The sequence below is a fragment of the Brassica rapa genome, chromosome A01 (assembly GCF_000309985.2).
Source record: "Brassica rapa cultivar Chiifu-401-42 chromosome A01, CAAS_Brap_v3.01, whole genome shotgun sequence".
NCBI classification, from domain to species: Eukaryota; Viridiplantae; Streptophyta; class Magnoliopsida; order Brassicales; family Brassicaceae; genus Brassica; species Brassica rapa.
Window position 1 is genome coordinate 5649988 of NC_024795.2, and position 24506 is coordinate 5674493.

Below are 24506 nucleotides of genomic sequence, written 5' to 3' on the forward strand. Positions count from 1 at the left end.
GTTTATGTCCAAGCCTTTCTCAAAGTAAAATTTTACCAATCTAATAAAATGGAAAGAAAAAAGTTATGTGCCATTACCTGATTACAAACTTTTAGAAAATATTCAAATGAAACATTGTCAAACAAAAAATAGTAGGAAGAGTTTTACGTGTTTGGATAGCCAAAATCCAGAATGAAAAAATGAAATCATTAGTTTTAAACTTTTAATCTTCTTTTACAAGATGAGAAGGTTTGTTTTCCATACTAACAAATTTTTTGTGATATGTACTTTTCATGAACACATGTTTCATGTTCTATTTCTTCCAACAAAAATTACATTCATGTCGGTATAGTTGATACCATTCACTAAACCTCACTAGATCAGCCAGATTCTTCACCATCCGCCATAGGTGCATTCAAATAAGAATATCTTTGCAACCATGAGGAGTTTGACCGTGAAATCACTTGCTATAATAGATTATCAACTCAACCAGAGCACGCGGCGAATTGATTTCATACAGAAAGGAAAAATGGTTTACGAGATATACCATTTACAAGTCAGACGAACTGCACTATATACGAGCTGGTTCAATTTAAGGAAAGTAATTATTTCTTCAAGGAGTGTGTACCTAAAACTCACGTGTGAAAACTAGGAATAGATTTTTTTCTTTATTGGCTTTTTTTACTTCATTACATCTAAGACCACTTAGAGAGTTGATACCATGCATTAAACCTCATTGGATCAGCCAGATTCTTCACCATCCGTCATGGGTGCATTCAAAGAAGGATATCTTTGCAACCATGAGGATTTTGACCGTGAAAAAAACTTGCTATAAATTCTCAACTCAACCAGAGCACGCGGCGAATTGGTTTCATACCAAAAGGAGTAATGGTTTACGAGATATACCATTTACAAGTCAGGCGACCTACACTGTATTCGAGCTGGTTCTATATAAGGAAAATAATTATTTGCTTAAGGAGTGTGTAACTCAAACTCACGTGTGGAAACCAGGAGATCATTCATTACATCTAATACCACTTGGAGAGTTGATACCATGCACTAAACCTCTCTGGATCAGCCAGATTCTTCACCATCCGACATAGGTGCATTCAAAGAAGGATATCTTTGAAACCATGAGGAGTTTGACCGTGAAACCATCTGCTATAGATTCTCAACTTAACAAGAGCACGCGGCGAATTGGTTTCCTACCAAAAAGATTAATGATTTACAAGATATACCATTTACAATTCAGGCGACCTACACTGCATCTGAGCTGGTTATATTCAAGGAAAGTAATTATTTGCTTAATGAGTGTGTAAATTAAACTCACGTGTTAAAACAAGGAGACATTCATTACATCTAATACCATTTGGAGAGTTGATACCATGCACTAAAGCTCACTGGATCAGCCAGATTCTTCACCATCCGACATAGGTGCATTCAAAGAAGGATATATTTGAAACCATGAGAAGTTTGACCGTGAAACCATCTGCTATAGATTCTCAGCTCAACAAGAGCACGCGGCGAATTGGTTTCCTACCAAAAGGATTAATTATATACAAGATATACCATTTACAATTCAGGCGACCTACACTGCATCCGAGCTGGTTCTATTCAAGGAAAGTAATTATTTGCTTAATGAGTGTGTAAATTAAACTCACGTGTTAAAACAAGGAGACATTCATTACATCTAATACCATTTGGAGAGTTGATACCATGCACTAAAGCTCACTGGATCAGCCAGATTCTTCACCATCCGACATAGGTGCATTCAAAGAAGGATATCTTTGAAACCATGAGGAGTTTGACCGTGAAACCATCTGCTATAGATTATCAACTCAACAAGAGCACGCGGCCAATTGGTTTCATACCAAAAGGATTAATGATTTACAAAAGGCAAAAGAATCTCGAAACAGCAAAAGGCAGGACAACCTTGTGTAACAAGAAAAAAACTTATAAAAAGTTCAACATCGGAGATAAACTGTGACAACTCTCGGCAAAAGAATCTCGAAACAAACTTTCTTTCGATTAGCTCTTGAGGATTCCAGATGACGAAACCATTGTTGCTTTTGCTCCATGAGATTATTGAATCCAACAAGGATCATCCACCACCTCGTATATATCGCTGTAAAACGAACACAATCCCTTTGGATATTCGTGAACCATCTCTACTACACACCAAAAGAACAGATGTGACGCCTATCTCAAACCCTAACATGGTAGAAGAAAACACTAATCTTATAACATACTAGCCCCCAATTCGTTTTCTTGTGAGTAAAATTTGTTTCGATTATTATTTGGTTTAGTAATGATCTAAACCAGCTTAAGCAGGGTCAACTAAAATACCGGAATGATCAAGAAAGCTCTTGACAAAAGAGAGGAATGCAGACTACATGGAGAGTTTCAGAATGTGACCAGAAACCATGCATCACAAGTTAGCTGGGTTAGCCTGGTTTCTCAGGTGTAGAGACGTGGATCACAGTGGATAAAGAACACAGAAAAACACACAGTTGAGAAGGCTGCGAAGATGCTATTTGTAAGGCTACGCCTACTAATAGAAGACATTCTTGTAGGGGTTGCAGCCACAGTTTTTCCTTGGCATTCACAAGACTTTTGGTTGTTGTTAGTAAGAGATGTTGAGGGGACATTCATCGCAACTCATAAGAGATGAAGCTACCATTTAAATCTTGATGTTTGATGATTATTTTACAGAATAGCATCAAATATAGGTCAAGAAGAAATACATGTATCCTTTTCTAATATTATTATTTTAATAAAGCCTTGATGCAAGAAAGCAACTGAAACAAGAACAAGTGCTACATGTGCAGTGATCAAATTTGTAGATGTCGGAAGCTGTTCTCCAGTGGCGTTTTAGCTTTGGTTGAATGCCCCATAATTTGGTCGAACCTAATACGTGCATCTTCGAGACACATCTTCCTATAAGAAGGTTGATCTCCCACACAGCCCTTCTTCTCTGCTTCTGCTTTAGCTCTAGCTTTGGCTGCCTTGAGATCTTTCTTCACCCTACCCCAGGCAACTTTGCGACGCAGCTTAATCATAAGCTCAGGTTTACCTCTCACAAAGTATTGCTCATGTCCAAATTCCAAGTGCTCATCAGACCCCTTAATTCTTACAAATCCCTACCAACCAGCAAGAAGCTCAGATTTTAAAACCCGCAAAGATTCCAAAAAAAAAATCGGGTGATACCATATTATAAAATAAAACATACATGGGATTTAAGATCTTTGATAAAATGTGACAACTTGTTGCGAAAGAATCTCCTAAGAATCTTTTTCTCGACAAGCTCTTTAGGATCCCAGATGACAAAACTCTTGTTGCTTTCGCTCCATGAGATTATTGAATCCAGTGATGGATCATCCACCACCTTGTATATACCTGTGTAAAACTGAGACAGCGACATCCACGCCATAGCTCTTCAAACCCTAGAACAAACGAACGTGAAAAAATAATCCAAGATATCGACACCAACCCTAATTATCAAGAAAAGCGTGTGGGACCATATACAGTATATCTTATTTCTTTGGGCTATTTTTGGGTTTTTGCATTCATTTTCTTATGCTCATTGGGCTCTCATTCTGCTTGGATTAATTCGTTAATTTAACTTACCTTTGTGTGTGGTTATTAATCCCTGTTCTAAAACGCGGCCGCTGTGACCGGATTTGCGGTGGTTAAACGCTCGGCGGTGCCTGTCCGTGGCAATTGCCACCTACTCGGCCAACTAGGCGGCTAGTTGAAAAGTAAACTATATATTGTGGAGTATATTATGTTTCCTTGGCATTCACAAGAATTTTGTGTTGTTGTCAGCAAAAGACATTCATCACAATTTTATAAAGAGGAAAGCAACCATTTAAATATTACACAAAGTAACTTGACAAGGTTTGATACAGAATAGCAATAGAAGGTCAAATAAAGGTTAAGCAAAACATGCATTGTTTTACTGGAAAGCCTCAATTATTTTAGCAAAGTCTAATTATTTTAGCAAAGTCTAGGGAGCAACTGGAACAAGTGATCAAATTCGTAGATGTCGGAAGCGATTCTCTAGTGGCGTTTTAGCAATCGTTGATGATGATGATTCAAATATTTGCTTGTACCTCATCCTTACTTCGTCGGCATCTATTATAATCCGAGGCTCACGTCTCACAGTCATAGAGCCGTTTTTCTCTGCTTCAGCTCTAGCTTTGGCTTTCTTGGCACTTTTCTTCATCCTATTCATCGCAGCTTGGAGACGCATCTTCTTCAAAAGCTCAGGTTTACCTCTCACAAAGTACTGCTTATGTCCGAATTCCAATTGCTCATCGGACCCCTCAATTCTTACAAAACCCTACGTACCCACCAAACAAGAGAAATTCAGATTCAAAACTGAAAATTCATGTTACATATCCACAAAATAAAACTTACGTATGTGTCAAGTTCGGTGATAAACTGTGACAGATTGCAGCAAAAGAATCTCTTAAGAATCTTTTTCGTGAATAGCTCTTTAGGATTCCAGATGATAAAACTCTTGTTGCTTTTGCTCCATGAGATTGTTGAATCCAATGAAGGATCATCCACAATCTCATATATTGCGACGTGGAACTGCAGCATCCCCTCCACCCCTAAACACGCTTCAAATCCTAATGTCTTTCAAAAACGAAAAATTGGTATAATATTTTAACATTTTACCAAAAAAAAAAAAAAAACCCTAAAATCCTCCAAAATGTAAATAATCAAAGATCTCGAAACCAACGCTCATATCAATACATATCTCTTATATAGGTTCCACCTAGTTTTAGTGGGCTTTTGCATTTGTTTTCTTAGACTAGGTTTATATATAAAAATGTAAAATAACTTTTCATATTCTTTTTTATGTCAACTCTTTTTATTTTCTTTATATGTATTTAAATTACTAAACAAATAATAAAGAGAAAAAGACTAGAATAGCACTAAACCAAGTTTTTGTTCCCAAAATAGCACTCAACACTCGAAGTCACAAAAATAGGTTTCATTAAAGAGGTAAATATACACTTATACCTCTTGGGTTAATTAATCCAAACCTTAGGGTTTAGAGTTAAGGGGTGGGATTTTAAAATTAGGGTTTAAAATTTTATAAAAATAAATACTAAAATAAAAAATAAAAAATTTTAAAAACAGTTTCAAAAAGTATTTTTAAATTATAAAAAAAAATTCAAAAAAAAAAAGTTTCAGAAAAATAATTAAAAAAAAATCGAATCTGAAAACATATAATCTAAAACTATAAAAAAAAATTTCTTTTTTTATTTATTTATTTTTATTTATTTATTTATTTTTATTTATTTTTGTTTGTTTATTTAATTTTAAACCGATGATATTAGGGATATATTATCCTTTAATGAATGTCATTTTTGTGACTTTCTTCTTCTATTGCTATTTTTGAGACATAAACTTCAAAAGATGCTATTATTGACAATTGCCCAATAATAAATAATCTTTCCCAGCTATGAAATCTATTTATATATATAAATTTAAATAATAAAAATTAAATTACTGAAAATTATAAGCCACATTTCTCTTCAAAAAAGACCTTGCTTCAAGTTCGTGAGAATAAGCCACATTGCAACGGGAGCAGAGCAGGTTGGTTCACTCACTCAACCCCAAAGTTCTCATTCATCACCTGGCTATCGTTGAAAGACCAGCTCACAACTGGAGACGGGATGTTACAGATGAATACATCTGCAAGCCTCATTCTTTTTATTCTTTGATATATTTACGATTCTTTAAACTTGAAAGCACAAGTTGCAGACTTGAAAGCACAAGTCATCATCTGGAAGTTTTTTCTATTTGAATATATAAATTAACATTCATTCAAGAAAAAAAGAGTTCCACGAACTTGTGATCGATCAATCAGGAAGCTCCAATAAAGGGAAAAAAATTCTAGAGTTCCTAAAACTTGAAAATGCTTGGTGTTTGACAACTGGATACATAGTTCCAATATGAGGTAGACATCATATCTCTCAATATGAGATATCTTCATGTACAACCCTTTTTAATTGGTAAATTGAATGTTCACACAAGCAAAACAAAGCAAAGATATGCAAAACACAGAAGTCCATAACTCAATATTGACTGACCAGAAGGTCCCCTTTAAGGGAAGTGCATGTATTCCATTACATATAACTAAGCACAACAAGATGAACTCACTGCCCTATCCATGGCCCTATCTGGTAGAACCATTCCTGTTGGATTTTCTGTTGGTTGTACTCTCGGTAACCTTCTTGCTGTCCCGGTCAAAAGAGAAAGGTATAACAGCATTTAGTAATAGAAGCAAGAAAAAAAAACAGTGTGAATTTGAATCTAGAGTGTTTACAATATCTCACCAATTTCATAGAATATCTCTTTGACATTAGCAGCGGTTTTGGCTGAAGTTTCCATGAAGAAAAGACCGTTCTCCTGAGCATATGTTTGCGCCTCCTACAAGAAACACCATTAACGTTTTCTCACATTAGCAGCAAAATTCAGAAGCCAAGACAGTAATGACACTAAATACAGCTGAACACGATTTCTCACATGATGGATCAGCTATTAAGCTATTACACACACACACTCATCTCAACTCTAAACTTGAAAGCAATATCCAAACATCACAATGAGAAGTTAGGACAGAGAAATTGCTTACCTCTGCAGTAACCTTCTTTGCATCTAATAAATCAGATTTGTTTCCAGCAAGGGCCATGACCATATTAGTGTTACCTACTCACACAAAACACACATAAATAGTAAGTGGAAATCATAAAAAAAAATATTCTAACCATAACTTATTATAGCTAGAGACAATACCTTGTGCCTGCAGTTCCTGAACCCATTTCTTTGCCCTCTCAAACGAAGCCTGAGAAGTTAGCAAAAAAAGAACTTAGAAGAAAGCGCATCCAATGATCAATACACTTTTTTAAAACAGGTAATCAAGAGTTGGTAACTTGATTAGTAACGTCAAAGACAATGATAGCAGCAGCAGCACCCCTGTAGTACATTGGAGCAAGACTATGGTAACGTTCCTGGCCTGCTGTATCCCATATCTCAAACTTAACAGTCGCATCGTTAACAGCTAACGTTTGCGAGAAAAAGGCTGCACCTATGGTTGATTCCTATAACAAAAAAAAAAGATTTATCAGAGTCAAGAAGAAGAACACAACAGAATGTGAAAAAACAACAAGTAAGAAGACAAACCTGGAACTCAACAAACTGATCTTTAACAAAGCGTAAGACAAGACTGGATTTCCCAGCGCCAACATCTCCAAGTAACACCTGAAAGCTTAAACCAAATTACAGAACCAAATCAAAAACTTTAACAATCAGATCAAAATTCTCAAGGGCTCGGATCATCGGAGAAAGAAATCAAAAGGGGGCTAAATTGAAATCACAAAAAAAGAATGGAGCTTTTGCATGAGTGAGTGAAACAAAAGACGGACCAGTTTGGCGTTAATGGTCTTGTTTCCGGAGGTAGCCATGATTATCTATCCGATCACAGTCTCGTCGTAGCTCGAGAAATCTTCAGCTCGTGGATGAGAACGAGATTGAAGATCAAAAGACAGACCAAATTGCAAGGATAGAGAGAACACAGACGCGTCGGCAACAACAACCACTTCTCTCTCTCTCCAGAAGATAAATAAATGCAGTATTTTAAATCACACGAAATTAAAGGAAACAAATATTTACACGGCAAGTCAGATATCACACGAATAATAACAAGAGTTATTATACCATTTATTTAAGCATTTAATTACATTTTTTGTGTTTATGTTAATCTATATTATTATTATAGGCAATTGTCAATAATAGCAACTTTTGAGTTTCTCTCTTAAAAATGATACTAAAAAAGAGAAAATCATAAAAATGACATTTATTAAAAGATAAAATATCTCTAATTAATCAAAAAGTAAATATCTCTAATTAATCACCATAGCGTTTTGTTTTGGTTCAAGTGATTCTAGGATTCTCAATTCTCACTCAAGCTCTTAAGGATTATCCCAAGCTTGGCAGAGGTTAAAATAGTTGTACTAGCCTAAGTTACAAAGAAAAAAAAAATAGTTGTACTAGGGAGATTATTGGAAGAAGAGGCGGAACCTTCAAGTCATCTTTTGAATCCAAAGAATATAATCTAAACATTTTACCCATCTTTTAGCCAAAATATGGCTTTCACTTCCTCTATATACTATATCCTTCGGTATTTTAAATTGCTCAATTAACACTGATTGCGACAAATGATAAACTGTGTATGCTCTCAAATATTAGTTTCATGAATGGAGTTGAAAAAAAGAACAAGATAGATACGTTAAAGAAAGAGTTGGTCTAAGAAATGAAAACGGTAATCTCAACTGTACTAGTAGCGTGGTCTAGTGATGAGCTATACAAGAAGTTTTGTTTGGATGGGAATACATACTAGATGTTACATGAAACAAAAAAAATATATGGATGAGAGAGAGAAGCGATTGTGGAATAAGATTCTGATTTCTGAAGTAAATTTGAGATCTTTTTGGAACATAATTAGTGTTTAAGCTAAAAGTAAAAAACCTTGTTGCTTTGAACCTAACACATTTTCTTCATAAGAGCTTTATATTTACATTCAACAGAAAATATTTGCTTCACTGTCTTTTCTCAAGTGTTTTCTTCAATCCCTTCACTATCTTACCAAACCACATCAAGTTCATTACACTCAACGCAATCGGTACTACGAATACCAGTAGATAACCGAATGTATTCATCTGTACCACCTGCCAAAAAAGTCCATAGATCATATAAATTCGCTACCTCTAATACCAACCAGCACCAACAGCAATATCAGAGTGTAAAGCTAGACCGTTCGGTGGAAAAACCGGTTTGGTCATTAAACCGAAAACTTAGTTACCTGATCGTAGTGTATGTAGACATGGTAAAACATGTAGATGAACAGAAGTATTCTTGCTGTCTGCAAACACAACATGAATCCTTAGTCATTTTACAGATTCTAAACAAAATAAAAAAGGTATACAAAAACTCACCAACCAAGCCAAGAAAATAGCAACTCCATTAATAAGATAAGCTTTAGACCGCTTCAAACCAGCAGTATCAAGGTACCATCTAAGATTGATAGATGGTGTAGTCACTTCAGATATTAGAACCATGTATGTGTAAAGCTGAGCCTCTCCTGAGAACAGAGAATACGCTACTGCTACTCCAGATAAGCTGTGATGGAAAATCTATAGAGGAAAACAGCCATTATCATTTATCAGCCAGATCAAGATCATTAAAACCAATGGATAGAACACAAAAGCTGTCTTGTGTCTACAACTTACATATTCTAATCCCCCTAAAGAAGGGTAAAGCCAAATGATCATTCCAAGATCAGCAAGAAAGTAACCAACTGATACCTATGACAAACACACCAATGCTCATCAGGATGGTTTCAAGAAGAAACATGAGAAGTGAGTAAGATGAAAACTTACTCCTAAACCAAAGTTAGATAGAGGCGAGCTACGAAACACCATAAGGCCTTGAAGACTTGTTTGGTCAGAAAACAAATCAGAGAAGAACACAAAGTAGAGTGCCATCAATGAGATAAATATCGCATGGACTGTAGAAATTCCCCTGCCAAAGTGATAAAAGACAAAGAACAAAAATATAAACAGGCTGAAAATAAAGAGCATATCTAGTATGTGGACACTCGCCTGTTGTTCCATTCAATTCTCTTCATTTTTGTGAGAGCTGAGTATGATTTGATATGAATAGAGCTGAATGACTCCATAAGATCATAGACCTATTTATCAAAAATAGTATAAGCTACACACGTCAAATCAGAAAGAAAGGATGTGAGGTTTGAAATTGCATGTGAACTAGAACCATACTTACCATCTTGCAGAGAAATATTCCAGCAAGAACAGAAGTATAAGGAAGACATGGATCTGCTAACAGATAGCGTTTAACAAAACCCTCTGCCTGATTCTGGTAAGGCATGACGTCCATAACCGTCTCTAGCCTCGATCTTCTGTGGTGAATGGTTTTAGTTCTTCCTCTCAAACTTAACTTAGCTTCATAAAAGAGAAAGAAAGTTCATCTGAGTCATTCTCTTCTCTCAAAACACATTAAATAAAAATATTAAAATACAATATAACATTTGATGGCTTATAGTCATGGTTTTGTAAAATACATCAAAAGGAGCAAGAATTCTTACATTAACCTTCTCGAATATTCGTATGCGCACGAAGACAACAATTAAAAACTCTGTTTCTTGCTTTGTGTTTTGTTTATCAGAGAAAACCTCAAGCCGAGACAACCTTAAAACTGTTAAACGAACAAGGATAGACCCATAAGCAATCAACACGTGAACCGCGAAAAAAAAAAGATGCAGAAAAACGCCAAGACGATGAAGAAGAGTAAGAAGAAGGACGTTACAGAGATGATATGGATAAAAGGGTATTTCTTTAGAAGCTTCAAGAAATCATCCAAGTAGGTAATAAGAGATTTTACTCAATTACTTGAGTCGCAAGAGGTGCTGTAACCGAACAACTCACAAGTAGTTATCTTAAGAATAATCGAGAGAAAAAAAAGTAAATAAAAATAAATAAAGATTTTTTTTCTATTTATTTATTCCACTAATTAATTAACAAAGAGGTTTTGCTTGAAGAATGCCTAGTAAGACGATTTGAATTGTGTTTTGCAAGAAAACTTAAGGGAGGAAGTTAACAGGGAAGAATCTAATTTTTAGTATATAAATAAAGAAACTATCTTCTTTTGGTTTTGTCTTAGAAAAAGGGAAGGTAGCTGGATTTTAGGATCAACCCAGTATGTCTCTATCTGCAAAATATTTGGTATTTGGGTTATGAATTGTTTCGGCTTGTACATCAAGTAAAAATAATGAGAATAAATGTTATATAGATTTTGTTAGTAAGATTGAACCAAACGGTATAATCTAAATATATTATTTTAAAATAATACATATTTTTTTTTTTAACACAAAATAATACATATATAATTAAATACTAACTTAAACTAAGAAAATTTTGAAAATTAATGTTTATCATTAATATTAATTAGTATTCGAATAAGATTAAATATATGTGAATTTGCTGCCAAATGATTTTTAGAAAAAAATATTCATATCCATGACATGATTCAAATGAAAAAAAAAAATCTAAAATAATCAAAAACATAAAGCAGTTTTAGAAATCAAAACTAGTCCCCTTTGACCATAACATATGCAAGTAAATCAAGGTTGACGTGACCTATTTTCTAACATGTTGAACTAAAAGCATTTAGACAGTTGAAATTATTTTGGAACTGGGACTATCAATGTTTGGTAGGCTTGTTAGCTTGAAGATGTTAACCTAACATATGGGTTGAATCTATAGTATGGACCACTTGAAATTAACCTAACGCAGTTAAACATTTGTGAAATTAAAAATATCAGAAAGGCAGAATACAATACTCTACTCATCATTGTGAAAAACTCACCATTTTCATGGGTTTGAAGTCGTTTTATATAAGCTCGTTTAATTCATATACATGAGAATTTGTAACGCTCACTTTAATAATACGATTTTGTGTGATATTATTGTTTATCACTTTTGACACGTCCAAATTTGACAAGTGTTTGGTATTCAGAGGAAATATATCAGGCTTAATATTTTTAAGTCAAAAGTTTGGAATCAATAAACCGAATGTGGAACCGCTACAAACCGAAATGGAAATATGGTCTAGTTTTGGTTAACTGTATAAACCAAACCACAAAATTGGATCACGGATTGATAAGAATCCTCCTCACACATCCATAAATATCACGGTTGGTTTCAAGAACATGGATTATTTATATAACTTAAAAATCAGAAAATAAAAAAGCTATATGGCTTAAGAAAATCGAATGAAAACCCAGAAACAGAATCGATTGTCAGATAATTATACCATGTAAAGAACGTTGAGAGTAAAAGATTAGAAGAATATTGTATTGACTCTCATAATCCTTAGATTTATGTTACACACGTTTATATACTACTATGATTTCCTAAACGAGGCTAGATAGTAGATACAAATATATGAGAATCTAAATAATAAATACATAATATATATATTTACATCATAATTATGATACACTCCAATATCTTCAACATCCTTCTGTATTATTTTCACGTTCCTTTAGCTAGGGTTTTTATTAGGGAATAGAATATTCTCATTCTTGAGATTAGGATAACTTCCATTATATTGAGATAATTCCAATTCCGTTAAGGAATATCTTGTCTTTGGAGTTGTATATATACGATGTATTGTCAAACTTGTTCAATAAGAAAGTCTATTCAGAATATCGTTTCCTATCTTTACATGGTATCAGAGCAGAAATTTTCTGTGACCTAGAATTTTTTTTTTTTTTTTTCTGTTTAAAGTTCTTCGAAGTTCGGAGGCTTGTGTTGTTGTTACTGGTTCTCTGTGAGATTCAGCAAAGATGGTTGAAGGTGATGAATCATCGGCTATCAAGAGTGGAACATCGGATAACGTCAGTGACGTTGGCAACAAGATTGCGACACCTTACTCTCTCCATGCGTCCGATAATCCGGGTGCTATGATCACGTCTGTGACGTTGACAGGAGAGAATTATAATGAGTGGTCTAGTGAAATGACCAATGCTCTTCGTGCCAAACGGAAGCTTGGGTTCATCGATGGATCAATTACGAAACCATCCGCAACCGATTCTAACTTGGAGCTTTGGCTTTCGGTTAACTCGATGATTGTGGGTTGGATTCGAACGTCTATAGAACCGCGTGTGCGGTCTACGGTTACGTTTGTTCAAGATTCTCATAAACTGTGGGAAAATTTGCGCAAACGATTCTCTGTGGGAAATAAGGTGCGAGTGCATCATCTGAAGGAGCAGCTGGCTTCGTGTCGACAAGACGGTCAGCCTGTGATTGAGTTCTTTGGGCGTTTGTCCAAGCTATGGGAGGAGTTGGACATGTATTCACCGCTTCCAAGTTGTACTTGTGCAGCAGCTTCGGAGATTGAGAAAGCTAGAGAAGCTGAGAAGATGCATCAGTTCGTAATGGGCTTAGATGAGGCTCGTTTTGGAGGAATTTGTCAGTCGATCATCTCGTCAGATTCAGATTTGGATATTGGAGAGATATATGCTAAAGTTGTCTGAGAAGAACAACGTCTTAATTCAGCTAAAGAACGGGAGTCTCAGCAGAATGCTATTGGGTTCTTGGCTAAAACCGAAGCAGAGCAAACTACCCCTAGTGCTAACTCCACCGGTTCAGGAAAACGATCACAGTGTGCTCACTGCGGGAGAACTGGTCACGATAAAACAAACTGTTGGCAATTGGTCGGCTTTCCTGACTGGTGGGAAGAACGTTCGTCGGCCAACAGAGGTGGTAATGGAGGAAATAGAGGTGGTTCTCGCGGTGGTCGTGGGCGTGGCTCATCAAATTCTTCGCGTAACACAGGAGCTCGTGTCAACAATGCTCATGCCACTACCTCCAATTCCTCATCCTTCCCAGGTTTCACAGAAGAACAATGGACAGCTCTTACCCAGATGATCCACGAACGAACACGTCCATCTTCTTCTGATAAGCTTTCTGGTAAGAAGAGACATGGTGACCTTATATTGGACACGGGTGCGTCCCATCATATGACGGGCGATTTCTCTCTACTGATTAATGTGTCTGTCATACCACCGTGTCCTGTTGGGTTTGCGGACGGGAACAGAACGTTTGCAACTCACGTTGGCAGTTTGCCATTAACAGATCAAGTCACATTGGAGAAAGCACTATTTGTGCCGAACCTAAATTGTTCTTTGATTTCTGTTTCGAAATTTTTGAGACAGACAAATTGCTTTGCTCTTCTTACTGATACAGTGTGTGTCTTGCAGGACCGTTTTACGAGGACGCTGATTGGAGCCGGTAAAGAGCGAGATGGGGTATACTACTTTCAGGATGTCATGGCTGCAAGGGTTCATCGTGTGACTAGTCCAGTGGTTAGTTCTGCTGATCAGTTCATGTGGCACCAACGGCTAGGGCATCCGTCGTTTTCAGTGTTATCGTCTTTACCTATGTTTTCTACCAATAAAACAGCTTCCCCTAGTCCATGTGACACTTGTTTTAGGGCAAAGCAAACCCGAGAAGTTTTCTTTAACAGTTCAAATAAATCTAAAGAGTGTTTTGATATGATTCATTGTGACGTATGGGGACCATATCGTACTCGTTCCTCCAGTGGAGCAGTTTATTTTTTAACTATTGTTGATGATCACTCAAGGGCTGTATGGACATATCTCCTTCTTGAAAAATCAGAGGTTAAAACCGTACTCCAAAACTTCTGTGCAATGACGTCTAGACAGTTTGGAAAACCAGTGAAGATTGTTCGTTCAGATAATGGGACAGAATTTACTTGTCTTACACGATATTTTCGAGAACAAGGTGTGTTACATCAGACGTCGTGTGTTGCAACGCCTCAGCAGAATGGGCGTGTTGAGAGGAAACACCGACACATTTTGAATGTGTCTCGGGCATTGCTGTTTCAAAGCAAGCTACCAGTTAAGTTTTGGGGTGAAGCCGTCATGACAGCATCCCACTTGATTAACAGAACGCCTACTGAAGTTCTCAAAGGACGTTCTCCTTATGAAATATTGTATGGGATCAAACCGCAGTATGATCACCTTCGTGTCTTTGGAAGCTTGTGTTATACATATCGCCGGTCTCGTGACAAAGATAAGTTTGGGCCAAGAAGCAGGCGATGTATCTTCCTTGGTTATCCGTTTGGTCAGAAAGGTTGGAAGGTTTATGACTTGGATAAGAAGGAATTTCTTATCAGTCGGGATGTTGTTTTCTACGAGAATGAGTTCCCAATGGCCTCTGTTCAAGTTTCCCCACCTGCGCCTGATCCATCTTCGACGATCGTTTCTGATGAGGATTGGTTGCTACAAGCAGAAACGAATTTAGACGAAAGGGGGAGCAGTGATATACCCCCTGCGATCGAACAAGAAACAGAGATGTCTGATCCAGCTCATCTCCCCACCGCAACAGAACACGTTGAGGAACTTCAGGTTTCTTCACCTATAGTATCTGATACTCTTAATACAAGTCCAGAGTCTTCCACTCCAGAAGATCAGCTAGGACGTGGTCAGCGGGTTCGTGTGCCTCCAGCTAAGTTTCAAGATTATATTGCTTACAACACAGTCACCATAAAGAATACCCCTCTCGCTCCTCTTTCCGCTCAATCACTGTCCTCAGATTCGGTTCCTGGTAAGACACCGTATCCCCTGGTTGAATACCTTTCTGATGTTTCCTTCTCACCTGCGCATCAAGTGTTTCTCGCAGCAATAACTGCAGGTATAATACCGAAAAGCTATTCTGAGGCTGTAAAAGAGAAAGTATGGCGAGTTGCTGTTAAAGATGAGGTAGTTGCACTTGAAGACCAGGGCACATGGGATGTGACTTCGCTTCCACCAGGCAAGGTAGCTCTTGGTTGTCATTGGGTCTTTACGATCAAATATAACTCTGATGGGACCATTCGGCGTCACAAAGCACGTCTTGTCGTTCGAGGAAATCACCAAATAGAGGGGGAAGATTTCAATGAAACTTTTGCGCCAGTGGTTAAGATGACCACGGTTCGTGCGCTCCTTCGCATTGCGGCTGCTAAAAAGTGGGAGGTTCATCAGATGGACGTTCATAACGCCTTTCTTCATGGTGATCTCGAAGAAGAAGTTTATATGAGGTTTCCTCCAGGTTTTTCACATTCTGATCCTACAAAAGTGTGTAGGTTACGCAAGTCGTTATATGGGTTACGCCAAGCACCGCGTTGCTGGTTTGCGAAACTTTCTCAGGCTCTTACAAAGTTTGGTTTTGAGCAGTCCTATGAGGATGCCTCTTTGTTTATCTACATCAAAGGTGAAGTTGAGATAAGGGTTCTGATCTACGTTGATGATTTAGTCATTGCGAGCAATTGTTTGGAGCGGCTTGAGAAGTTTAAAACATACTTGGGTACTTGTTTTCATATGAAAGATTTGGGACGATTAAAATACTTCTTAGGCATTGAAGTTGCTAGATCAGATGAGGGTATTTTTTTATCTCAACGGAAGTATGTTCTTGACATCGTTGGTGAAACCGGTTTACATGGATCAAAACCTGCAGGCACACCTATGGAACAAAACCATAAACTCGCATCTGATGATGGTCCTCTGTTCTCGGATCCCGGTCAGTATCGACGTCTGATAGGCCGACTAGTCTACCTCGCTATCTCTCGTCCAGAGTTGTCATACTCCATTCATCTCTTGTCTCAGTTCATGCAGACACCTCGCCAAGCTCACTGGGATGCTGCCTTGCGAGTCGTTCGTTATCTAAAGGGGTCACCTGGTCAGGGGATTCTTTTGCGTGCAGATACCAATCTAGAGTTGTCTATATACTGTGACGCAGATTGGCAATCATGTCCTCTCACTCGTCGCTCTCTCAGCTCGTTTGTAGTGATGATGGGAGGGTCTCCCATTGCTTGGAAAACAAAGAAACAAGATACTGTGTCTCACTCCTCAGCTGAAGCGGAATATAGGGCGATGGCATGTGCGGTTAAAGAAATGAAGTGGATCGTACCTCTTGTCAAAGATCTTGGAGTTATAGCTTCTACACCTGTCTCTTTTTATTGTGATAGCCAAGCGGCTATCCACATTGCTTCAAATCCGGTTTTTCATGAAAGAACAAAACATATTGAGAGGGATTGTCACTGTGTTCGTGATGCTGCTCGTGCTGGTCTAATCTCAATGCGTCATGTTCGTACAAAGGATCAACTGGCGGACATTCTTACAAAGGCCCTCGGTCGACCTCAGTTTGATTTTTTGCTGTCCAAGTTGGGAGTTCAAGATCTTCACTCTCCAACTTGAGGGGGAGTATTAGGGAATAGAATATTCCCATTCTTGAGATTAGGATAACTTCCATTATATTGAGATAATTCCAATTCCGTTAAGGAATATCTTGTCTTTGGAGTTGTATATATACGATGTATTGTCAAACTTGTTCAATAAGAAAGTCTATTCAGAATATCGTTTCCTATCTTTACAGTTTTGATGACGATGGCGGGGACGGGTGGGATGTATCAGTTATTTTACGTAGGTGTATACGAGGTGGTGGATGATCCATCACTGGATTCAATAATCTCATGGAGCAAAAGCAACAAGAGTTTTGTCATATGGAATCCTAAAGAGCTAGTGGAAAAGATTCTTTCGAGATTCTGTCACGACAAGTTACGTTGTCACAGTTTATCACCGAACTTGAAATCTATGTAAGTACGTAATTTCTTGTATATGTACAAGATTATCACCTAGTTTTTTGAATTTTTGCGGTTTTAAAATCTGAGTTTCTTGCTGGTACGTAGGGGTTTGTGAGAATTAAGGGGTCTGAGCACTTGGAATTCGGACATGAGCAATACTTTGTGAGAGGTAAACCTGATCTTTTGACGAAGATGCGTTACCAAGCTGCCTCGGATAGGATGAAGAAAAGTCTCAAGGAAGCAAAAGCTAGAGCAGAAGCAGAGAAGAACGGCTGTGTGGGAGATCAATCTCCTATTAGTAGGATGATGAATGCCAGAGATGCACGTATTAGGTTCAACAAAATTATGAGATCATTTAAAGCTAAAACGCCACTGGAGAATAGCTTCCTACATCTACGAATTTGATCACTAGTAGCACTTGTCATGGGTTTGTTCTTCTTGTTTCAGTTGCTGTTTTTTTTTCCTATAAAACGATGCATGTCTTTGCTTTCTTTGATCTATTGCCCCTATTCTGTATCAAACCTTGTCAGCCACTTTGTGTAATATTTTAAAATGGTAGCTAATTCCTCCTTATGAGTTGCGATGAATGTCCCTATTATGTATCAAACCTTGTATGTGTTCAAAAAAAAAAAAAGCTTCCTCCATAAGTTGCGATGAATGTCGTCCTCACAAATAGTATCTTCGCAATTGTGTGTGTTTTCTATCTTCTTGATCCATTGTGATCCAGGTCTTACACCTGAGAAACCAACTAACTTGTGATGAATGCTTTCTGGTCACCTGATAAACAACCAAATTCTGAAGCTCTCCCTATAGTCTGCATTCCTCTCTATCTTTTGTGAAGATCTTTTTTGAAACGATCCTAAATGCAAGCTAGAGATCATGTCTCCAACAAATTATTGATATTACTTTCTGGTTCGCTCCTAGCAGATTCAAATCCAACACGTTGCCACTTTCTCTTTTACAATACATAATTAAAACTACATCTTTTAAAACTTGTTATGAATGTTTCCCACTTTTTTGCTGTTGATATGAACTATTGTTACTTGCATCACAGACCACTACGTTTCCTTCCTTCAAGATTTGCAAAACTCACTAATAATTTTCAAGATTTGCCAAACTCACCAATAATTTTCACACACAAGGATATATCTATAGCATACGGATTTGGACAGCCCGTTTGGTTAATTGGACATGATTCCCACGATGGAAAATCATTTGACCAGCCATGCTATATTCAGACAGCTGTTCAAAGCAAATGTAATCAATGTGAGTTGATTGGTTAGAACGTACATGCGTACTGGAGCTCCATAAATAAAGTAAGATTGGCTTGGAGTGCTTGAATCATTAGTGGATGTTTAAAGAGCAGACTTAATTATCATGTTATCCCAGCCCTTCAATTATCATGTTATCATGTTTCCACCTTCATCTCCCAGGAAACAAAATCGTGCAAGGGATGCTTAAATTACATAAATAACTCAGAACAGAACTTCTTCTGATATGATTCATTTGAATGACAAAAGGTGTGAACATCTCCGATGTAATGTGATAAGAACATGAGATCCTCTTCTTGGATTATTAAGTTTTTATCCGTTTTCTGTGTGTGGTGTATATATTGTAGGAAGGAAGTTAGACCGGAGAGAAATCACTTAAATCAAATTAGACATTGAAATAACACATATTCGTTAAGGGCCGCGGTTGCGGTTGCGAGTACGGGAGTTTGTGGATGCGAACGGTTTTAAGAGATTTGTACGACTGGTACTGCGGTTAAAAATTGGTGTGTTTGCGGGTGACTTATAACTGGTTAACTACCAAATGCGGTAACAGTCAAATAATAAATTAACAATATTTACATTTAATATAATTATAAGAATATCAAAAATCATAAAACTATGATAAATATAAAATTTATATTTAGAAAGTTATAATTTTAATATTTGAAAATTTATTGAAATTTTTATTATTATAAAATTTTATAATATTAATTAAAATATAATAGATATATTTTAATATTTTCATAATTTCAATTTTAAATTTTTTATTAAATATTTTTACTTTTGTATATATATTGTTTAAAAAAAAATTTTACTTTCCCGTAACCGCAAACGCTAGTTGAAGCCAGCTTTTGAATTTATAAGATTCGGAACGGTTTGAAGCGGTTTAGAGCGATTTGAGTGATTGTTGTAAACTGCCGATAACCGCTACCAACCGCAACAGCTGCATTTGCGGGTGGTAGCGGGAAAACCAGTCGCCCCCTAACTAGACTGAATATATAAAAGGAGTAGCATAATTACTTGACACATACATCATTAGGTGTCAAAATCCACTTAATAAACTAATTGATCCAGCAATAACATTAGAAACCACAGGTGCGTAAGCATATCCAACATGATAAGGTAACATTGGAGGGTCAGCTGACCCTATAATTTTTTACAAATTATTTTTGTTCATGAAAGTTAAGTAATTGTGGGATAATTTGGTTAAAGTTCTATATAAGTTGACCCCCTTGTCTCGAGGTCAAACATTTCCCTTGACACCTTTGTTATTTTTATTTTGTTTCTGCCTTTTAAAATAATATTTTAATGTTTATTTACCTCATTTTTCCCTATCATTTCTTAACTCTTTTAATCCTTTTGATTATTTTTCTCTTCTTTACTATAATATATATTTAGATAAATAAATATTTTGAAGAATCAAAACTAATATAATCCTATTCATTCACTAATATTAAAAAGAAATGTAAGCATATGTTGATATAATATAAAAATATTCATATATTTATTCACAACATATAAGTTTTAGTTAAAATTATAATTTGTGGGGTTTATAACAAACTGATATTATTTTTAGTTATAATATTCATATTAATAATTTTTATAAGATAAATAATTTAATATTATTATAATTATATTAATAAAACGACCCTTATGAATAACAATCTTGGCTCTGCCACTGTAAGGTAAGCTAGTTAGAAGCTTCATCATCTTCAGCTAGATGTCTTGCAAGTTGCAATCATAACCTTCCATCATGACCTGGTCAAAGAGAGACTCGCATTTTTCCAGATGAGACCTGAAGATAGCAAACTTGGGCACAACATCACCATCTGGTGCAGTAACAGGAGGGAAGAAAGCATTAGAAAAGTACTGGAGGGTATGTTTCTTGAAATGGTCCATGAAGAGCTTGGCATTTGACCTTAGTGTATCATTGGTCATATCTTTAGATATTCTAACCAACATAGGTGGATTCACTTTATTATTTATCACCACCCTATTTTTAAACAAAGCCCTCTCAAGACTGTCAATGCACTTGCCAATGCAAGTTATGGAAGCTATGAGCTCATCTTTGGAGGTGGTCTACAGTAAAGATAAGAAACAGACAAAAAGGAAACAACTTTCTCTCAGACACCTCTAAATCAAGGAAAAATATAAGCGATCCAAGTACAAACAATATAAGCGATTCAAAAAAAGGCCACACGCAAAAACATTGCTAAGAAGCACCAACGTTTCTTACAAACTTACTGTTTTCTTGTTGAATTCTTCCATTTCCTGGACTTTTGTCCTTATCCGGAATCCTAACTGCACGTTGGCCTCTCGCAAAGCTGACAACTGGCCGTCGAAATGATTGGAAGCAGATGAAGAGTTGACGGACTCCGACATTCTTAAAAATTTTCTTTTACTTGGTGTAAACGCAAAAACTTTCTTGTAAGCTTTCTCTATTTATAATATGTATTATGATAAAATTAAATCTATGTTAATTTACTCTCAATGGATTTTTTGTTTTTATAATCTAATGTTATTTAGTGACTGATTTTAATTTTTGTTATCAAATCTAGAGTTATTGGTTATTGTATTTAAAATATCTATATTAAATGATTTCAAAATCTTATATTATTTGTTCTTGTATTCATAATCTTTTCAGTAAGGAGATTTTAAATTTATTGTTATTCAATTAAAGAATTGAATATAACATTTAAAATCTTGTGTTCTTCATGTTTGATAGATATTCATAATTCATTTGACTTGAAAGATTATGAATTAATTTGGATTTACTTTTATGTGTAAAATCTTTGAATCAAAATTTTCCATTTTTACCTTCAGATTTTATAAAACCAAACTCATCTAACAGGAAATCTAAGTCAAGCTAGCCAATAGACAAAATAAAAAAAACCAAAAAAGGAGGAACGTCATCTCCTAATAAATCCCAACATGAAACTAGTCCTATTTTCTAACATGTTGAACTAAAAGCATTCAGACAGTTAGAAATATTTTGGAACTGAAATGGAAGATTTTTTGAAAAATACTTATTAATTATTCAATGTTTGGTAGGCTTGTTCGCTTGAAGATGCTAACCTAAAACATATGAGTTGAATCTATAGTATGGACCACTTAAAATCAACCTAAGTAACCAGTTAAACAATTCGTGAAATTAAAAATATAAGAAAGACAGAACACAATACTCATCTTTGTGAAGAAACTCACTGTTTCAAGCTGTTTTTATCGTGTAGACAATCAAAAGGAAGAACTCCCCATTTTCCATGGGATTGGACTCGTTTTATAGTTAGCTCATTGTTTATCACTTCTGACACGTCCAAATTTGACAAGTGTGTGGTATTCACAGGAAATATATCAGGCTTAATATTTTAAGGCCAATTAGTAAGAACCAAATCTGGAATCGATTCAAACCGAAATGGAAAATATGGTCTAGTTTTGGTTAACTATATAAACCAAACCACAAAATTGGATGACAGATTGATAAGTAAAAACCTTACGGTCGTTTCTGGTATAATACAAAAGTTAAGGGACTTTCCTGATATTTTCATCTGAATGTCGATCCCTAACAAGGTTTAAAGCAAAGTAACCCAGATTTGACGATGAAACCCTTAAGAATCTCGTCGAAAATGGTGAATTCAAGCTCGCGATAAACCCTCCTTTCGTGTAACGTCTCTTGTTCTGAGAAAGTAAGAATCTTTTTCTTCGTATCGATGCGTCGATGCTTGTTCACAGCTCTGTATCTGGTGATGATTCATCTCCCTTGTAGCTGTTCAATGTGGCAATGTTAATGCTCAGAACTCTCAAAAAGGTTTATAAATCGTTGAATATGATTACCCATTTCACCAATTGCATATCTTTCCCCTCCTCTCTTCCTCCTCATCAGAGCCGAGCTCCTCAAAGGTTCGACCTTTCTCGCGTTTCGTTCACAGTTCGGCGTTTCCAGATTCAGAGCTCTGTCCGTAGTGATAAGTCGCAGATACCCACTCGGTTTTTCGTTAGTCCGGTTTCGAGGGGAACTAGGAACCAGGCTCAAGGAGCTCTCTTTGATTACTTGCATAGCACTAGAAGCTTTACTTTCACTGATGCTGAGCATATAAGCAAGAACTCGCCGCGTTTTCTGAGCTTTTTGCTCTCCAAGATCGATGATAACGAGAGAGATGTCTCCAGGGCGTTGAGTAAGTACCTTAGGTACAATCCCATTAACGAGTTTGAACCGTTTTTCGAGAGTTTGGGGATGTGCCCATCTGAGTTTGAGCAGTTTCTTCCTCAAAGGCTAATGTTTTTGAGTGATGATGGTGTCATGTTTGAGAATTTTCATGCTCTTTGCAACTATGGGGTCCCTCGTGGGAAGCTTGGCCGTGTGTATAAAGAAGCTAGAGAGGTTTTTAGATATGAGTCTGGGGTGTTGGTGGCTAAACTCAGGGGGTATGAGGATTTGGGTCTTAGAAAAGGTACAGTTATCAAGTTGGTTAGTAGCTGTCCTTTGCTGCTTGTTGGTGGGGTTGATGGTGAGTTTGCTTCCGTGGTTGATAAGTTGAAGAGGTTACCGGTGGGATGTGATTGGCTCGGGAGAGATTTGTCTGACAGTAAAACGTATAGCTGGGGGAGGATTCTGGAGACGATGGAGTTTCTTGAGAGAATGGGATGTAAAGAGGAGAAGCTGAGTAGTCTCTTGAGAACTTATCCTGCTTTGGTGATTGAAGGCTCTGGTAAGAAGTTCTGTGTTCTCTTTGGTAGGTTGTTTAAGGTAGGGCTTCAAGTGGATGAGATCTATAGTCTGTTTATAGACAACCCTGAGATGTTATCAGACAAATGCGTTAAGAACATTCGGAAGACGCTTGATTTCTTGATCGGTATTAGAATGGAAACGCATTTTATCAGAAAGATTCTGCTGAGTCACACGGAGCTTATCGGTTCATGCTCTCTGCAAGCGCCTAGAACTGTTTGTGTTAGCTTGAACGTTAGCCAGGACGAGCTTTGTCAGATGTTGAAGAACGAGCCTCTGAGATTGTTCAGCTTTGTGACTACAACAAAGAAGAGAAAAAGCAAACTTCTTTCGGAGGATGCGAGGAAACACGCGGAGAAGACTGCGTTTTTGATGAGGCTAGGGTATTTAGAGAACTCGGACGAGATGGTGAAGGCTCTGAAACAGTTTAGAGGGAGGGGAGATCAGCTTCAGGAGAGGTTTGATTGCCTCGTGAAAGCGGGGTTAAACCACAATACGGTTGCGGAGATCATCAGGCACGCTCCGATTGTGCTGAACCTCTCTAAAGATGTCATTGAGAAGAAGATACATTCTTTAACCGAGCTTCTTGGCTATCCGATTGAGTCTCTGGTGAGTTTCCCGGCGTATCTGTGCTATGATATGCAGAGAATACATCAGAGATTCTCAATGTATATGTGGTTGAGGGAAAGAGATGCAGCAAGGCCGATGCTATCACCGAGTACTATTCTCACTTGCGGTGATGCCAGGTTTGTCAAGTATTTTGTCAATGTCCACCCTGAAGGTCCAGCCGTTTGGGAAAGTATAAACCAATCATCTACCTGAAGTGAGAGGTTACTGGCACGGCTTCTTGATTTTAGAGATAGTGAGGATGTGGTAAAAATGCGAGCTCTGTGATATAAATGCCAACTAAGGAAACAAAAGGGTATCTTCCATGTGCCAAACGTTAAGCCCTTATTTATGCTTGAATTCACTGGAAGAGTTCTTTAGACAGTAGTGCAGTGCAGATGATCAGCAAATTGTTTGTTGAGGATCTTCCTCTTGAACCGTCTCTTTGATAGTTGTCCTCTAAACTGATTGTTGGTCCAGAGTGTGTTACAAGAATGTGTTATACTAATTACTTGGACGGCTGGAGCCAGCAGGCATGACATAAGCCACGTTTGGTGTTTTGTATTGTTTTATAATTGGATGTTCTGTAGCAATGCAAAGTGATCTAAACTTTCAAACAGCTTGTAAGCTTTTATTATAAAAATGCACGTGTACTCCAATTGCTCTTTTCCACCTTAGTTTCAATT

At 36.9% G+C, this 24506-nt stretch overlaps 6 protein-coding genes across 11 annotated transcripts; 2 read left to right on the top strand and 4 right to left on the bottom strand.

Annotated features, from left to right (window-relative positions):
• Positions 1-1822: 1822 nt before the first annotated feature.
• Positions 1823-4768, bottom strand: LOC103857601 (heat stress transcription factor A-4a). 3 transcript variants are annotated; one of them, XM_033273878.1, is made up of 3 exons: positions 4399-4710; positions 3209-4321; positions 1823-3119 (listed from the first exon to the last, which is right to left on the bottom strand). In XM_033273878.1, exons 2-3 carry the CDS (start codon positions 3407-3409, stop codon positions 2811-2813), a joined length of 510 nt encoding a protein of 169 aa, XP_033129769.1. In that variant the 5' UTR covers positions 3410-4321; positions 4399-4710; the 3' UTR covers positions 1823-2810. The 3 variants fall into 3 exon arrangements, with proteins under 3 accessions (XP_033129769.1, XP_033129779.1, XP_033129772.1); XM_033273888.1 differs by lacking the exon at positions 3209-4321 and having other exon boundaries at positions 1837-3119; positions 4399-4768; XM_033273881.1 differs by lacking the exon at positions 1823-3119 and having other exon boundaries at positions 3987-4321; positions 4399-4635.
• A 1173-nt stretch (positions 4769-5941) lies between these two features.
• On the bottom strand, positions 5942-7654 carry LOC103857589 (ras-related protein RABF2b). The gene is made up of 7 exons (XM_009134803.3): positions 7422-7654; positions 7180-7257; positions 6930-7097; positions 6793-6841; positions 6632-6705; positions 6333-6426; positions 5942-6233 (listed from the first exon to the last, which is right to left on the bottom strand). The coding sequence occupies exons 1-7, from the start codon at positions 7458-7460 to the stop codon at positions 6133-6135; spliced, it is 603 nt and encodes a 200-aa protein (XP_009133051.2). The 5' UTR covers positions 7461-7654; the 3' UTR covers positions 5942-6132.
• Positions 7655-8302: 648 nt separating this feature from the next.
• LOC103857569 (TLC domain-containing protein 4) lies at positions 8303-10468 on the bottom strand. 4 transcript variants are annotated; one of them, XM_009134785.3, is made up of 9 exons: positions 10381-10468; positions 10160-10269; positions 9838-10016; positions 9657-9745; positions 9435-9576; positions 9285-9359; positions 8991-9188; positions 8858-8917; positions 8303-8723 (listed from the first exon to the last, which is right to left on the bottom strand). In XM_009134785.3, exons 3-9 carry the CDS (start codon positions 9949-9951, stop codon positions 8595-8597), a joined length of 807 nt encoding a protein of 268 aa, XP_009133033.1. In that variant the 5' UTR covers positions 9952-10016; positions 10160-10269; positions 10381-10468; the 3' UTR covers positions 8303-8594. The 4 variants fall into 4 exon arrangements, with proteins under 4 accessions (XP_009133033.1, XP_033129581.1, XP_033129587.1 ...); XM_033273690.1 differs by lacking the exon at positions 10381-10468 and having other exon boundaries at positions 10160-10328; XM_033273696.1 differs by lacking the exon at positions 10381-10468 and having other exon boundaries at positions 9838-10011; positions 10160-10236.
• A 6555-nt stretch (positions 10469-17023) lies between these two features.
• Positions 17024-17625, top strand: LOC108871121 (heat stress transcription factor A-4c). The gene is made up of 2 exons (XM_018657205.1): positions 17024-17158; positions 17326-17625. Exons 1-2 carry the CDS (start codon positions 17024-17026, stop codon positions 17623-17625), a joined length of 435 nt encoding a protein of 144 aa, XP_018512721.1.
• A 2415-nt stretch (positions 17626-20040) lies between these two features.
• LOC103857627 lies at positions 20041-21114 on the bottom strand. Its single transcript, XM_009134842.2, has 2 exons — positions 20736-21114; positions 20041-20570 (listed from the first exon to the last, which is right to left on the bottom strand). Exons 1-2 carry the CDS (start codon positions 20871-20873, stop codon positions 20208-20210), a joined length of 501 nt encoding a protein of 166 aa, XP_009133090.1. The 5' UTR covers positions 20874-21114; the 3' UTR covers positions 20041-20207.
• Positions 21115-22030: 916 nt separating this feature from the next.
• Positions 22031-24479, top strand: LOC103857647 (transcription termination factor MTEF18, mitochondrial). The gene has a single exon (XM_009134860.3). The coding sequence runs from the start codon at positions 22270-22272 to the stop codon at positions 24034-24036; it is 1767 nt and encodes a 588-aa protein (XP_009133108.1). The 5' UTR covers positions 22031-22269; the 3' UTR covers positions 24037-24479.
• Positions 24480-24506: the final 27 nt, after the last annotated feature.